Source organism: Antechinus flavipes, chromosome 3 (assembly GCF_016432865.1).
Source record: "Antechinus flavipes isolate AdamAnt ecotype Samford, QLD, Australia chromosome 3, AdamAnt_v2, whole genome shotgun sequence".
Classification (NCBI taxonomy): domain Eukaryota; kingdom Metazoa; phylum Chordata; class Mammalia; order Dasyuromorphia; family Dasyuridae; genus Antechinus; species Antechinus flavipes.
The window spans coordinates 611,887,166-611,903,194 of record NC_067400.1 but is presented as its reverse complement, the minus strand read 5'-3'; the positions used below and the strand labels follow the sequence as shown (position 1 = coordinate 611,903,194).

The window sequence follows — 16,029 nt, the reverse complement described above, 5'->3', positions numbered from 1 at the left end:
GTGAAATATTATTTAAAATACTATTTGGAAAAATAAAATACATAACCTCCTGGAGGGCAGGTGTGTTTCTGCTTTTTCTTTTGTTTGTCTTGTACAAGGCACCTCGTAAAGACTTGAGTAATTGATTTAGAGAAAATAAAGCCTTATCCCCAGGAAGGCCGAGAGGGGTTAAGTGACTTGCCCAGGATCACATAGCCAGGAAGTGTTAAGTGTCTGAGGTCAAATTTGAACTCAGATCCTCCTGACTTCAGGTTCATTATATTGACCAGAATACTTAAGTCTCATTATATTGCAACATTCTGGTTCTGTTCACCTCACTTTACGTCAGTTCACATACAGTCTTCCCAGACTTTTCTAAAACCATCCTCTTTGTCATTTTTTTCCCTCAATGGTATTTTATTTTTCCAAATACATATAAAGATAGTTTTCAGCACCAATAAGGGGAGGTTTATTTTGTTTTTACTTCAAAATATTTTGTTTTCCAACATTCACTTTTGTAATATTTTGAGTTCCAATTTTTTTCTTAGAAATATAAACCATGATGTGATTTTTCTTGTGCAGCATAATAATTGTATAATTTGTACATATATATTGGATTTAACATATATTTCTACCATGTTTAACATATATTGGACTACTTGCCATCTAGGGGAGGACGTGGGGGAAGGGAGGGAAAATTGGGACGCATGATTTTTCAAGGGCTAATGTTGAAGAATTGTCCACGCATGTGTTTTGAAAAATAAAAAGCTTTAATAAAATTTTAAAGAGTATAAACCATTTGACAAGGGTCTCTGAACTGGCTTCGTTAAGGCTTCGGTTGGGAAATGCTGACTGACAAACTGAGCATTTATTTTGTGGGTTCAAGTACTCACTTTGAAGCAGGTTGTAAAATGGAAAATTAATACTTAGATGGTCCTTTCTACTTTGAATACGTAAACCAAAGCTTTCCCAGGCTTGTAACTTAGGAGCCATCCTGGAGTCCTCATTATTTCTCACTCTCCACACCCAAGCTGTTGCTGAAGCTTGTCCTTAGAGCATCTTCCTCCTCTCTGACATGGCCTCCACCCTCCTCATCTCCCCCCTTTTTTTACTGCAGTAGCTGCTGAAGGGTTTGACAGCTTCGAGTCTTTCCACTTACCTCCAGCCTCATCGGGCCACCAAAGTGTTATATTCCTATAAAGCACATACCCATCCAGGCCTTCCTCCCCTGTCAGGCCCTCATGGCCTCCTGGAGGCTATTCCACAAATAAGACCGTCCATTTCTTGGACCTGGACATTTTTCTGGCTGCCTCCTTTCCCTGTAGCACCCTTCCTCCTCCTCTGTCTCCTGCCCTCCCTGACTTCAAGTCCCAGCTAAAATCCCACCATCCAAAGGAAGCGCTCCCCAGTCCCACTTTATTCTTGTAAATGATCTTTTTATCCTCTATATTTGTATGTGATTGTTTCCTCATGGCCTCCCCGACTAAATGATGAGCTCCTCAGGAGCAGGGAACCGTCTTGCTTTTATATTCCCAGCACCTGACAATAGTAGGCACTTAATAAATGTTTATCATTGACTGACTAATAGACCTTTTGCTCTTAGAGGGCAGGAATTATTTCATTTCGGCCATTTCCCTCTCCACCTAGCACGAGTAAGAATATTTTCTTGACATAAAAAATATTCTTTTTTTTTCAATTCTAAATTATCCTCCCCAGTTCCTCTCTCTCCTTGAAAAAACAAGCAATATAATACCAATTATAGCTGTGAAATCATGCAAAACTTCCACATTAGCTATATTGCAAGAAAAAAAGTAAAGGGAAAAAATTCATTCTGCACTCAAGAGTTCATCAGTTCTCTTTCTGGAAGTGGATAATATTTTTCATCATGAGCTGTCCCAGTTTTTTTTCCCCCCCTGGGGCAATTGGGGTTAAGTGACTTGCCCAGGATCACATAGCCAGGAAGTGTTAAGTGTCTGAGGTCAAATTTGAACTCAGATCCTCCTGACTTCAGGTTCATTGTATTGACCAGAATACTTAAGTCTTATTATATTGCAACATTCTGGTTCTGTTCACCTCACTTTACGTCAGTTCACATACAGTCTTCCCAGACTTTTCTAAAACCATCCTCTTTGTCATTTTTTTTCCTCAATGGTATTTTATTTTTCCAAATACATATAAAGATAGTTTTCAGCACTCATTTTTGTATGACTTTTGTGTTCCAAATTTTTCTCCCTCCCTCCCTTACCTCCCCTCTCCCCAAAACAATAAGCCATCTGATATAGGTTAAACATGTAGTCCTTTTTAAGTACATTTCCATATTTATCATGTTGGGCAAGAAAAATAAAATAAAAGGGAAAGAAACCATGAGAAAGAAAAAAACAAAAAAATGAAAAATTCTTTCTTTCAATCCACGTTCAGTCTGCAGAGTTCTTCCTCCCAAGTCTATTGGAATTGCATGCATCACCTACTTGTCATTTCTTATAACACAGTAGTATTCCATCACAGTCATATATCACAGCTTGTTTGGCCATTTCCCCAGTTGATGGGCAGCCCATAATTTTTCATTCTTTGTCACCACAAAAAGAGTCGCTATAAATCTGTACAAATAGGTCCTTTTCCCATTTCTTTCATCTCTTTGGGATACAAACTTAGTAAAATTATTGCTGGGTCAAAAAGTATGCACCCACCTCCCCGTGTTGTTATGAGGATCAACTGAGACAATTTTTTAAAATGTAATTTAATTTTTTATTGTTAACACGCATTGCTTTACGAATCAAGTTGGGAGAAAAAATCAGCGCAAAAGGGAAAAACTATGGGAGAGATAAAAAAACAGAAAAAAGAAATGAACATACCATGTGCTGATTTACATACTGAGATAATTATTGTTGTTGTTCCGTAGCTTGGTTTGTCATTTCCCTCTCCAGCGGATGAAAGCGAGGAAGTGAAATTACTTGTTCAGGCTCCCATAATCAGTAAGTGTCTGAGGCTGGATTTGAATTCAGGTTTTCCTAAAGCCAGGCCTAGTGTTCACCCACTGAACCATCCAGTTGGCTCAGGCTATTATTATACCAAGATAAGCTCAAAATGGGTTCATCATTTAGACATTAACAAATTAGGAAAGAATGGAAAATATTACTTGTCAGGTTTATGGATATGGCATAGCTCCAAATTGTCCAGAATGGTTGGACCAGTTCACAACTCCACCAACAGTGTATTATATCCCTTTTCTCCCACCTTCCCTCAGCATTTGTCATCTTTTTCTGACATCTTGACTAATTTAATGGATATAAAATGGTATCTCAAAGTTGCTCTATTTTGCATTTCACTAATTATTGATGACAGCATTTTTTTTTTCACATGACTATTGATAGGTCTGATTTCTTCTGAAAACTACCTGTTCATATCTTTTCACCCTTTGTCACTGGAGAAAGAGCTTTTATTTTTATAAATATCTCAGTTATTAAAGAAACTTGCTGTAAAATTTTTTTTCCTGGTTTCTTGCTTTTATCCTAATTTTTGCTGCCTTGGTTTTGTTTGTGCAAAACCTTATTAATGTAATGTAATCAAAATTATCCATTTGATCTCCCATGATTTTATTTCTTATTTAGTCATAAACTCTTCCCCTATCCATAAATCTGATGGGTAATATTTTCCATACTCTTCTAATTTGCTTATGATAACACCCTTTTTATATATATTTAAATCAAGATTCCATTTTAAACTGAATTTATATAACATAATAATAGTTATATATTTATATATTTATTCATATATAAATATATAATAATAATTTATTTATTTAGTAGTTTTATATATATACTAAATATAGTATAATAATAGTTAATATCATATATTTTCTATTATGTGCCAGACACTGTGCTAAAGACTTTACAACAATTTTTTCACTTGATTTTCACAATAATCCAGGGAGGTAGTTACTATTATTGATCTATACCTAGTTTCTCCTAGACAGCTTTCCAGTTTTCCCAGAAAACTGGTTACATGGTGAGTTCTTGCTCCAGTAGCCTGAATCTTTAGGTTTATCAAGCTTTATATTGGGTGCCTAATCTATATTTAATCTTACACCCTATCTTTTAGTTTTCAGTTCCAGACTGATATGATGACTATTGCTTTGTAATATAGTTTGAGGTCTGGTTGAATCCCTTCCTTTGGGTTTTTCCCTCCAACTGAGATCCTTGATATTCTTGATCTTTTGTTCCTCCGGATGAATTTTTCAAATTATTTTTTTCTGACTCTAAAAAATAATTCTTTGGTAATTTGACTGGTATGGTACAAAATATGTAAATTAATTTAGGTTGTATTGTCATTTTTATTATACTGGTTTGGTCTACCCAGACATTATGAACATTTCTCCAGCTGTTTAGATCTGTCTTTATTTGTGTGAAAAGTGTTTTATAATTTATAGTTCCTGTGTATATCTTGGCAGGTAGGCTCCCAAGTATTTTATTCTGTCTGCAGTTATTTTAAATGGAATTTCTCTTTCTATCCCTTCCTGCTGGTTTTTGTTCGTGATTTATTGAAATGGTAATGATTTATGTGGGTTTATTTGATATCCTGCAACTTTGCTAAAGCTGTAAATCATTTCAACTCGTAAACACCAATAATACCAGGAGAAATGCCAGTGGAACAGAGGTCGTACACAATGTTCATTGATCTCATCGAGATCTTTTACACGATCAGTGGTGAGAACTTATGGGGAATTCTGTCAAAATTTGGTCGCCCAAGAAGTTCGTCAGTATTCATCGTCAGTTTCGTGACAGCATCTTGCCCGAGTTCTGGATAACGTGAGATGCTCTCGTGTATTCCCAGTCACCAGTGGAGTGAAACAAGGTTGGGAGCTTGCTTCCATGCTTTTTAGCCATGTTGTCAAATGTCTTCACTGGGGACAAGGGCATCAAAGTCAGTAACCACCTTGATGGTAAATTCTTCAACTTGGAAAAAGGCTACAAGAAATACTAATAATGGAAGGAAGGCTGGTGCACGATATTTTTGTTTGCCGTCTCTAAAAATTCCACAAAATATAGATTAATTCTCTGCCGCTTGTGCTAATTTCAGTCTAACAATTAACACCAAGAACACGGGTAACTCCATCAGCCAGCACCACACCATCCATATGTGAAACCAATTATGATTTTTGTTGGTTTTTTTAATGGATATAGTCAGTTATGCTGGCAGTTTTCTTAATATTTCACTAGCCCTGCATTATATATAATATAAATATATAAATCCCACCTGATTATAATGTGTGATCTTGCTAATATTTTACTTTAAATTTTTTGTATTAATATTCATTAAAGTAATTAGTTTTCTTTCTCTGTTTTTGGTTTAGGAGTCAAAACTATATTTATGTCTTAGGAGAAATTTTATATGTCTCTTCCTTTACCTATTTTTTCAAATAACACACATAATGTTGAAATGGACTGTCCTTTAAAATCTGGTAGAATTCACTCGTAAATCTATCAAGTCCTAGACTTTTTTTCTTTTTGGTTAGGAAGCATATTTATGGCTTGTTCAATTTAATTTTTGAAAGATGGGATTGTTTTTCTTCTTCCATTAACTTGGGCAGTTTATGTTTTTTTAAATGTTCACTCATTTCATTTAGATTGTCGGTTTTATTAGCATGTAATTGGACCACAAAGCTCTAATAATTACTTTAATTTCATCTTCATTGCTTATGCATTTACTCTTTTCATTTTTTAGACTGATAATTTGGTTCTAAAATAAGAACTTTTCCTTTAAAACTTCCTAAAATATGACATCTAGGTTCTTCTTTTGATCATGGCTTTTAGATAGTCCAATAATTCTTAAATTAAAATTCTTTACTTGATTTATTTTCCTGGACAGTTGCCTATGGGATAGTTTATGTTTTCTTCTATTTTTTTTTTTCAGTTTTTGACTTTCTTTTATTGTTTCTAGATGTCTTGTGGAATCATTAGCTAATTGTAATTGACTAATTGTAATTTTTAAGGAGTTATTTTCTTCAATAAAGTTGTATAATTTACCATTTGGGCAATTCTAATTTTTAAGGAATTATTTTCTCCAATATTTTTATGCCTCTTTTATAAAGCTGTCAATTCTCTTTTCATAATCTATTTGCATTTCTCTCATTTCTTTCCCAAATTTTCCTCTTCCACTCTTATATATTTTTTAATTTAAAAAATAGGGGGATGGTGCTAGGCAACTGGGGTTAAGTGACTTGTCCAGGTCACACAACTAGTAAATATTTAGTGTCTGAGGTTGGATTTGAACTCAGGTCCTCCTGACTCCAGACCAGTGCTCTATCCACTGCACCATCTAGTTATTCCTTTATTTAATTCTTTAATCATTTTTTGCTCCTTTTAAAAAAAAATAAAAAAGCCCTCATTCTTTAGGGATTCTTATTGGGCAGATTTCCAATCTGCATTTTTCTTTGAGGTTCTGTAGATTTTTAAAATCATTGTCTTCTGAATTTGCAATGAACTTCCCCATCACTGTGATAACTTTTTATGGTCAGGTTCTTTTCTTGTTTGCCCGGGTTTCTAGCCCATTTCTTGACTATGGACTTCATGTTACATTTGGGTTCTGGTCATTTGGAGGAGTTACAAGGATATTTGACCTGGTCATCTGATTTATTTTCTGCAGCTTTCACAGCTAGGTCTAGAATGGTGGGGGAAGGGGCTGGGAACTGTGAGTTTTTGGTGTGCTACGGGGCTGGTTCTGTTCACTTCCCCCTGGTCCTTGTTGAGGAAGGGCCCCTGTTCTCACCACCACCCCTCTTTGCCCTGGAATTTCTCCCAGGTTCACTCCTTTCTCATGACCACGACTGCCCTTCTCTGCCCTGGAATTCCCTGCATGGGAACATGAATTATTCTGATTTCTTGCTGGTTATTTGCTTAAAATTCAATTTAAAGCAGTTTCTCCCCATTTTTGGACAATCCTTTTTTAAAATTATTATTAAAGCTTTTTATTTTTAAAACATATGCATGGACCATTTTTCAACATTAACCCTTGCAAAACTTTGTGCTCCAATTCTTCCCCCACCCTCTCCCCTACAATGCAAGTAATCCAATATCTGTTAAACATGGTAAAAATATATGCATAGTATCCATATAATAATCTTGAAGCAGTTCTTTAGAGGAGAATGTTGAGAGTTTTTTTACTCCTCCATCTTCTCTCCTTGTGTTTTAGGCTTGCATTTTGTGACTGATGAGCACCTTCTTTTCTGTAGTAAGGTGACTTAGCAGTGATCTTTGTAGTCCCTAGGTTTGATAAACAGCTACTAATAACACCAGATTTAGGAAGCTAAGTTTTTTTTCCTGGTTTCTTGCTTTTGTCCTAATTTTTGCTGCCTTGGTTTTGTTTGTGCAAAACCTTATTAATGTAATGTAATCAAAATTATCTCCCATGAGATTGTTCCCCCAATCTGGTAAACCACTAATTAAACACTTGCTAATGATGGACTCTTTGAAAGATGTTCTCCTTTCCCCCTAAGCTTAGGTCATCAATTCAGCACTGAATTTAACTTAATGCCAAACTAGCCCAGTAGACACCCACCAAAGACCCTCGGTCTTCAGCCTGCTCTTGGGTGACCGAGGTTCTCCCCGTTTGAGACTCAAGCCTCCCTAGATTTGCTTTCAGGCAGGACTGACCGACCGGCAAAGCTCTGCAGGCCTTCCAGGCTCCCGGGGAAGCAGACCCGGTGCTTCCAGGTGGGCAAAGAGAGACCCTTGTCATTGAGGACTGGCATGAGATCGGCTTACCGCGTGGCCCTAAGAAATGAGCTTGACAGTTTGTCCCTAAAGAGATTAATAAATAGTGTCCCTAAGGGGATTAATAGGGAAAATAATTTAAAATAGTTTTGTTCCCAAGGAGATGAATAGTTAATAAATATCGGATAATAACTCATCTAATAAACAATATAAAGATATGTTTACCCAGTTGATTGTAAAGATTTCATTGCTAGGATGAGTATGGCTTTAATTAGTGCTGCCATGAGAGAGGATTGTTTCTCTTCCATCACTGCGCAGTTATTGACTTAGGATCTCTAGGTCGTTGAGGACATTGACCTGCAGGACGCTGGCGGGGATGAAGCGCTGGCTCTCCCAGCTTGGAGCCCCCCCCCCCCCCCCAGGCTAAGGTCAGTTCCAGCCCCTTGTCTTCCCTTCAGCCAGGCCTGGGCAGAGAGACCCTTTTGTCTAGATTGCCCGAGTCAGGGGACGAGCTGTGTCTCTATCCAAGAGAAGCCATGGTGGCTTTAGAATAAATCCACATTTCATTATGATCCTTTTTCTCATTAATTGTTACCCAGTCAGATCGCCCCCACTTTCCAAGGGCGAGGAAGCTGGGTTCATTGTTGGCGTTTGAGAGCGCAGGGACCCGCTTTGTGAATCATCTGCTGGGTTTGATGGATCACCCGGGACCGGTCTCTCCGACGTTTTCTATGGCGCACGTTGTCTGTTAGCAGGGAGAATGACACATTGATTCCGTGTGGGAACAGTGCTGGGGCCGCGCTTTGTGACCCCCATGCTCAGGCGCTTCTGAGGCGTTTAATAAATGTTTGTGATCATTCGAATAGATTAATAACATAGGCGCGATAGTGTGTGTTGTAGCCGTGTGAGTTGGGGGGAGGGGGTCTCTTCAGGGCACGCTGAAGGGGGTTAGATGGAAAGCCAAACACTGGAGTATCAGCTCTTTGGGGCCCGGGCCCGCCCGGTTCCAAACAGGGAACCTCCCCCCACCCCCACCCCCGGACTGACCCCAAGGGCCACAGCAGCCCGGTGCCGGCCGGCCTCCGGAGAGGGGGCGGGGGGGGGGCGGGGGGGAGGCTGCAGGCGGCCGGGCCCAGCCCGGCGGTCCCGTGGAGGGCCTTCTCCACCGGGGGCTGCGCTGCTTTATTAGTGACCAGACAACTGGGGCCCCTGGAAGCCTCGGGTGGGGCTCGGAATACTGTGAGCACAGGAGGGGGAGGGGCGGGAGATGGCGGCCCCAGAAGGACCCCCGAAAATGCAGGAACACCCTGGGCCCTGGGGCGGGCTCCTCCCCTTCCTCCGGCCTGGAAGCATGAACTGTCACCCGGCGGGGAGAGGGGGAACCTCCGGGACAAGCACTCCGCACCAAGTTGGGTTTGTCAGCTTTATTCCGGGGGTCTGCCTGGAGGCCCCGGGGGCTCAGGTTGGGGGCGGGCCGTTGACATAGCTGAGGACCAGGTGCAGGGGCCCGGGGAGCCGCGGAGGGGGGCAGTGAGGCCCCCTGGGGGGCGGCAGGAGGCACGCCACCCCGAGGAGGAGCAGGAGCAGCACGAAGAGGAGGGGGCGGCGGGCGCGGGGGGGCTGAGCGCCCCCGGCCGGCTCTTCCCCCTCCTTGTGGATCTGGACGGTCACATCCCGGGGGCTGGGCTGCTTCCTGTCCGGGGGGGCCACAGCCCGGGGGGCGCCCCACGGCCGGAGGGACCACGCCTGCAGCGAGAAACATCGAGCTGGGCACGCGGGAAATTTCTCTGGGCTCCCGAGACCCGGAGCGCGCGGGAGGGGGCTCAGTCCCGGCGCGCCGGCCTCCCACCCCCGCCTCTCCTCGGCCCCCCGCAGTCCCGGGACCTGGAGGGAGGGGCCTCCTCGGCGAAACCCCTCCCCATGCTCGGGATGCTGGTCACAGGCGGCCTGAGGGGCGAGACCCAGGGGCCCCCGGCCCCACCCTGGTCTGCCTGGGTCGCCGTCTCTCTGACCCTGTCTTTTTGTGTTTGTCTCTCACTTTCTCTGTCTCTGTCTGTCTCTCTGACCCTCTTTGTGTCTCTGTCTCTGTCCCCCTCTGGGTCTCTTTCCCCCTCATTCTCCAACACCGAGCCCCTCCCCTCCCCCCCAAGAGCCAGGACAAGGCAGGGAGCCAAATACCCAGAGAAGAGACAGACAGGCTGGGGGCGGAGCTCATAGGACAGACAGACAGACAGACAGCCCGCCCCCTGCCCCGGCCGAGGCCCGGCTCTGACTCACCCCCAGGGGCTCCACGTGTCCGCACACTTCACAGGGGGACCCGGGTGTCCAGACTCTCCTGCTCCTGATGGTACCCAGCCACCCCACATCCCCCGTGGGGTCCCATTCCAGGTCAGCCGCGGGACCTTCCAGTGGGAGACCACCCCTCTCACCCCCAATCCCAACCCTTGGGCCCAGATCCCCTGGGCCAGCCCCGGGCCCCTCCGAGTCAGTGTCTGAATCTGAATCCTGGATCCAGGCAGGGTCCTCAAACACCTGCAAGCAGAGGTCAGGGGTAAGAAGTCAAGGGCCGGAAGGGCTGGTTATAGGCAGGAGTGGCTGGGGAGGGGGAGGGCTCCGAAGGGCCAGGGGTCCCGGTGGGCGTTTGCAAGGGCTGGGATCAGGGGCAGGGGCGGCAGCGGCCTGAGGAAGGGGTCCCCAGAGCCGGGGTGGTCCATACCAGGCTGTAGGCGATCAGCCGGCCGCGGTGCCGGACACCCTCACAGTGAGCAGCTGGGGCTGGCCTGCCCTCCTCAAGGGTGGCCCAGCTCCGGGGTTCCCTCCTCCGCATCAGGCCCTCCCCTGACACGGGCTCCGCTGCTGGCTGATCATTAACCAGGAAGGCCTAGGGGGAACCGGGACACTGGGGACTAGTCCCCCCAGTCCTGAGAGCCCCGGGTCGGCCGGGCCCACCCCCACCGCTCAGTCCCCAGGGGACTGGGACCCCCAGCCCCCTTCTTCCCCACCTGTGGCTTCCGTCCCCTCAAAAACCCGGCTGGTCAGACCCTCTCTTCCCATGGGGAGCCAGGGATGCAGCCGTGTCCCTAAAGCTCCAGACCCAGCGGCAGCCACAGCGGGGGCTCCCCTCCGGGGCCCTGGGGCGGAGCCTGAGCCCCCACCTTCCCCCGGAGCCCATCGTCCCCATTGCCCTACACTCCGGGAGCCGCCGTCTCCTCCCTTCCCCCTGTACCTGCAGCGGCCGAGTCAGGCCGGGCCCGCGGCTGCTCCCAGCAGGGGCCAAGGTCCAGGCATCTGCTGCTGGGAGCAGGAAGGTTCCGGGCGTCGAGGAGGGGCCTGGCGGGGAGGGACAAGCGAGAGGGGGCAGTAAGGGGGAATCGGCGGGAGTCCGGGCGCCAGTACCTGGGGGCCGCCCGGGGGCGCCCGCGCATTTCTCGCTGGGCCCCCCACCTCCTGCTCTGGGGACCCAAGCTTCCCATTTACTTCCCTGCTTCCTGTGCTCCGAGGAAAGGCCGGGCCCCTTCTCACCCAGGACTGGGGGCGTCTCCTCAGGGAGGCCCAAGCGTTCCCTTCCCCTCCCCCAACCGGGGCGGAGGCAGCACCCAGGAAACCTGACGCCCAGCTCAGGTGACATTTGAGTAACTGTAACCCCTTCATTCCTGAAGCCTGGTCTTCCCTCTGGCCCCTGGGGATCCAGCCGCCCTGTTCCTGAAGGGACCCAAGCCCCTGGTCCCCCAGCCCCTGCCTTCTCCCTGTCTCCTCCCTCCCCCAATGACCAATGCACCTCCCATCCCAGCATCCTCCCTCAGTGACCAGGTGTCTCCCCCCTCCCCCAGCCTCTGCCTCCTCCCTCACTACCTGTCTGCCCCATCCCCAGCATCCTCCCTCAGTGACCAGGTGTCTCCCCCCTCCCCCAGCCTCTGCCTCCTCCCTCACTACCCTCTGCCCCATCCCCCAGCATCCTCCCTCAGTGACCAGGTGTCTCCCCCCTCCCCCAGCCTCTGCCTCCTCCCTCAGTGAGCAGGGATCTTACCTTTGCCCCTCCCATTGGGTCCCTTGTTCCAGTCCCCCCCACCTTCTCCAGGACGCTGCCCCTGCTCCCAGACGTCCCAGCCCCAATAAATCTAAAAGCCCGAGGTAACTGTAGTTTATTCCGGAACCAGGATGGGAACTTGGCAGGAGGGACCATCCCCCAGAGATGGGGACAGAGCTGCTTCCCCCCAAACGCCGCTGACTCGGACCCAGAGCCGGGGCGGGCGCAGCAGTTGAGGGATTAATTGGCTTGTGGTGCTGGGAGGTCCCTGGGTTTACTTGGGAGATTTCTTGCTCAGCAGGAGGCCGGCCCGCAGCACCCGGGGGACCCTGCGGATGGTCAGCGAGACGCGCGTGCCCCGGGGGAGCAGGGCCCCCAGCCGGGCGGAGGGGCAGGCCGAGGCGTTGGCCACAGGGGTGTCTGACAGTGAGTCCACCAAGATTGGGCGGATGCCGTGGAGCAGGTGGGTGTAAGCTTCCCCTCGGAGGACCAGGAGGCTCCTCGGCTCCAGCAGCAGGGAGAACTTGGGGTGCAGCTGGGGCTGGGAGGAGAAAGGAGCAGGCTGAGGATGGGAGGCCGCCCGCCTGGCCCGGGCCGGGGAGTCCCTCCCTGCAGCAGCCCCTCACCTGCTCCTCCCGTGGGTCCTTCTCCAGCTCGGGTCCTCGGGGCGGGTACAGATCCAGGACGGTGTGGGAGCCCAGGCTGATGGTGCTGACCGTGGGGTAGTACAGCGGGCCGTCCTCGTGGGGCTGGGGGAGGGGCAGAGCAGGATTGGGGAACCCCCTGGGAGCATTTACAGGAATCCCATGGGGCCCCGGGAGCACTTGGGGTGGGAGGGCACCCCCGGGGTGTCTGTCCCACAGGATGCCCTCAGCCCCCCAAGCCGGCCTACTGATGGGGTCACTTGGTGACCTGGGCATCTTCCTGGCCAGCCCCTGCCCTGCAGGTCATTCCCCCCTCCCCCCCCACCTTCTCCCCGAGTCATGTAGAGATTTCACCAGGTTTCACACTCCTGGGTCTCCCTGCCCCCCCCAAGCCCTCACCATCACTGCTGAATCTCAGGATTCTGAATGCCCAAAGGCCCCTCTGGCTAGAAGCAGAGGGTCTTCCTGCCCCCAAAAGCGTGTGAAATTCTTGGCGAGAGGCCCCCACCCTGAGGAAGTGGCCTCCACTGGTGCCCAGGGCTTTCTGCCCGGCTGAACCACTGACCTCTGACCCTGGTGATCGCTCCCCCCTCCCCTACACCCCTCCCCGCCCCAAAGGCCGCTTCCTCCTGCCCAGGACTCCCACAGAGCCTCCCTGGCCCTGCTCCTCCTCCAGGGGGCAGCCTCAAGGCGGCTCTGCCTTTCCCCAGGGACATTTCCTCAACTCAGTGTAGGTGAGCCTCTGGTGTTCAGACACTCCCCAGGGGGATGTCCAGGGAGCCCCTGGAGGATGCCCATTAGATCCGCGTCTGTGGGCACAGTGGGAGAGTGTGAGGTCATACACAGTCAGGGGCTCTGACTTCCCACGATGCCCTCTCGGGGGCACAGTGGCCAGGCATAAGGTCACACACTTCCCAGGATGCCCCTTGGGGGCACAGTGGCCAGGCGTAAGGTCACACACTTCCCATGATGCTCTGGGGCCGGGTACGGTGGCCCCACGTGAGGTCACACACTTCCCAGGATGCCCCCTGGGGGCACAGTGGCTGGGTGTGACGTCACATTTCCCATGTTGCCCCGGGGGGGGGGTACAGTGGCCGGGCGTAAGGTCACACACTTCCCATGATGCCCTGGGGGGGGTACAGTGGCCAGGTGTGAGTTCAAACACTTCCCATGATGCCCCGGGGGGGCACAGTGGCCGGGTGTGAGGTCACATTTCCCATGATGCCCCGGGGGAGGTACAGTGGCCAGGTGTGAGGGTACCCACTCAGAGTTAGGGGCTCAGACTCACCATGATGCCCTCTCCTGGCCGGTACTCATTCACCAGCACGTGATTTGCTTGGGAACCCCCGAACAAGCCGAGAGCAGAGACGGCATCCACCCAGCGCTGGAGCCAGCGAGGCAGCTGCTCAGGCACCATGCCCTTCGGGTGGGGGAGCCCACCTGGGGAGGACCAAGGCAGAGGCACAAGAAGGAAGTGACGTCACTCCCAGAGAGCCTCAGGACCATCCCAGGACCACAGGCCTCCAGGTCGGGCCCAGCTCTCTTGGAGGTCTCGAGCCAGGGATGCCCACCCTCTCCCTCCGGACCCGGCCGTAGGGTGCGTTCATGGTGGAGGGTCAGGGAAGCACTCACCCCAGTTCTGTAATTTCCGCCCAGAAAGCTGTGTCCATTTGGGCTTTGGAGCCTCATACACCTAACGGGGTGATCAGAGTGTGACCCTGGGGACTGACCCCGGCCTGACCCGCTCCAAGGTACCAGAGTCACAAGGTAACCAACGAACTGTGCCTGCCCTCAGGGAGCTAACGGGGCCACAGCCGATGTGTTGGGGGAGGGTACCAACGACCGGGAGGTGGGAAAGGCTCCCCCGGGGTGGGGGGGCAGGAAAGGAGTGCGGGGCTGGGCAGCTGGGCGGTGGGAGGCGGTGGTCACCTGTCGGAGCAGCTGCGCCTCTTCTGGCTCAGAGATGAAGTCTGGGACATAGTAGATGATGGGTGGGACCTGGAGGGGGGAGGAGGACAGGTCAGACTGACCTCTGAACCCTAACAAGCCCCTCCTCCCAGGTCCATCTCTCACCTGCTCTACCCTGAAGGGCTCCAGGGAAGGGATCACAGCATCCAAGTCGCCCATTGCTGCTGGGGGAAAGCAAGAAGATGGAGGTCGCCACTGCCCTCTGCCCCATTCCCTTCTGGTCTTCCCCCACGATTTCCAGACACTGCCTCTCCCCATCATACAATGCTTCACCAACCCATTCTCCCAAGTCCCCAGTTCCTCTTCCCAGCCCCATCCCAGGGCAACCCCCCCATCCATTCTCAGCACCCCCTCCCCAATTCCCCCCCTCCTCCAATTATTCTGAACCAACTCATTCTCCTTCACCTAGGACCAACTCCTCGTCCTACAACTTCCCCTCCCTCCCAACCTTCCTCCTGCCCCTACCATCCTGGACCAACCCATTATTCCCCATCCTGGACCACTCCACGCCCCTCCCCATTTTCCCCTCCCCCCTTACAGATTAAGCCATTCTCTTTCCCCGCCCATCCCCAGACCTTTTCCCGCCCCGAACCAAACCATTCCCTCGCTTCCTCCCCACCCCGGACCAAACTATTCCCTATTTGCCCCGCCCATAAAAATTTGCCCCGCCCATTCTGGATCAAACCATTCTTCGTCACCACCCCCATCCGGGACCAAACCATTCCCGCTCATCCCTGAACCAAACCTTTCTTGTCCTCCACCCATCCCGGACCAAACCATTCGTCCACATACACCCCTCATTCCACTAAATTGATTCCCAAATCTTGGACTAACCCACTTCTCTCCCTCCTTCTATAGGGCGAGTTCACTTACTGATAACCCCAAAACTAATCTTTTCCCTGATTTCCCCTGCACTTCCTGCCCTTTAGTTTTCACGGGTCTCACCTTCAGCCGGCCAGCGGCCCGGCCTGGTTCGGCCCTCAAACTCTATTCTATTTTCACCCCTGCGTTGCTCTCTCTATGGTCTCGACCACGGCCTTCATGACTTCCGGACTCTGAGACGGTCACCTGTTCTTTCCAATGGACGGTTCGCGGCTACAGTCTTTGCCCAATCATCTGCCTAGATACTAAGGGGCCCCGCCCCCTCACCGTCTTCTCTACGGTTCCGCCCAAAGAAAGGGTGTTCCAGAGAATCTGACCAATGAGAAATCTCTTAGAATTGTCCAATCCCAGAGTTTCCAAGCCTTCCCTTCTTGTTTCTCCTACTCTTCAGTCAGTCGGTCGGAAGAATACAGAGGCGGGCTTTGTTGAGATCTTGGCCAATCTCCGTGCTTGTCCTTCTCAGCTTACCCTTACCATCCCTCTCTTCACGTGTCAGTGCCTCAACCCCAAGGACCAGTGAGAAAGCAGAACATCATCTTACGACCCCTCACGTGACCATAACGGTGGGTAACCGTACGCCTACTATACAAATGCAAAAAGCAAAGCCCCTCCGTTCCTGCATCTGTAAAATGGGCATCGTGGTACCCGTATTACCTTATTTTGAAAATAAAATGAAAATGATAGGGTAACAGCCAGATGGCGATGTCATCAACATCATCATCCACCTCATTCTCATCTTTTATATTTGACCGAGTTCCAATAGAAACGCTCCAGGAACGAATACCTCCTATTTTGTTGTTATTCTTTCTCGGTTTTATTT

The 16,029-nt window shown here is 49.5% G+C and overlaps 2 protein-coding genes across 3 annotated transcripts; both read right to left on the bottom strand.

Moving 5' to 3' along the window:
* Positions 1-9,097: 9,097 nt before the first annotated feature.
* SYNE4 (spectrin repeat containing nuclear envelope family member 4) lies at positions 9,098-11,374 on the bottom strand. Its single transcript, XM_051988908.1, has 4 exons — positions 10,915-11,374; positions 10,405-10,569; positions 9,966-10,220; positions 9,098-9,434 (listed from the first exon to the last, which is right to left on the bottom strand). The coding sequence occupies exons 1-4, from the start codon at positions 11,314-11,316 to the stop codon at positions 9,147-9,149; spliced, it is 1,110 nt and encodes a 369-aa protein (XP_051844868.1). The 5' UTR covers positions 11,317-11,374; the 3' UTR covers positions 9,098-9,146.
* Positions 11,375-11,814: 440 nt separating this feature from the next.
* Positions 11,815-15,309, bottom strand: ALKBH6 (alkB homolog 6). Of its 2 annotated transcripts, XM_051988909.1 has the most exons (7): positions 15,273-15,309; positions 14,433-14,488; positions 14,289-14,357; positions 13,992-14,052; positions 13,648-13,799; positions 12,342-12,464; positions 11,815-12,256 (listed from the first exon to the last, which is right to left on the bottom strand). In XM_051988909.1, the coding sequence occupies exons 2-7, from the start codon at positions 14,484-14,486 to the stop codon at positions 11,990-11,992; spliced, it is 726 nt and encodes a 241-aa protein (XP_051844869.1). In that variant the 5' UTR covers positions 14,487-14,488; positions 15,273-15,309; the 3' UTR covers positions 11,815-11,989. The 2 variants fall into 2 exon arrangements, with proteins under 2 accessions (XP_051844869.1, XP_051844870.1); XM_051988910.1 differs by lacking the exons at positions 13,992-14,052; positions 14,433-14,488; positions 15,273-15,309 and having other exon boundaries at positions 14,289-14,342.
* Positions 15,310-16,029: the final 720 nt, after the last annotated feature.

Excerpts from the sequence above, each read along its gene's own strand:
- SYNE4 (XM_051988908.1), bottom strand. The coding sequence starts at position 11,316 with ATGTCACCTGAGCTGGGCGTCAGGTTTCCTGGGTGCTGCCTCCGCCCC. Across the intron at positions 10,221-10,404 it reads GGCTGATCGCCTACAGCCTG|GTGTTTGAGGACCCTGCCTG; the intron begins GTATGGACCACC and ends CTCTGCTTGCAG. Across the intron at positions 9,435-9,965 it reads GACACGTGGAGCCCCTGGGG|GCGTGGTCCCTCCGGCCGTG; the intron begins GTGAGTCAGAGC and ends TTCTCGCTGCAG.
- ALKBH6 (XM_051988909.1), bottom strand. The coding sequence starts at position 14,486 with ATGGGCGACTTGGATGCTGTGATCCCTTCCCTGGAGCCCTTCAGGGTA. Across the intron at positions 14,358-14,432 it reads AGCCCTTCAGGGTAGAGCAG|GTCCCACCCATCATCTACTA; the intron begins GTGAGAGATGGA and ends TCCCCCCTCCAG. Across the intron at positions 12,465-13,647 it reads GGCCAGGAGAGGGCATCATG|CCCCACGAGGACGGCCCGCT; the intron begins GTGAGTCTGAGC and ends CCCCTCCCCCAG.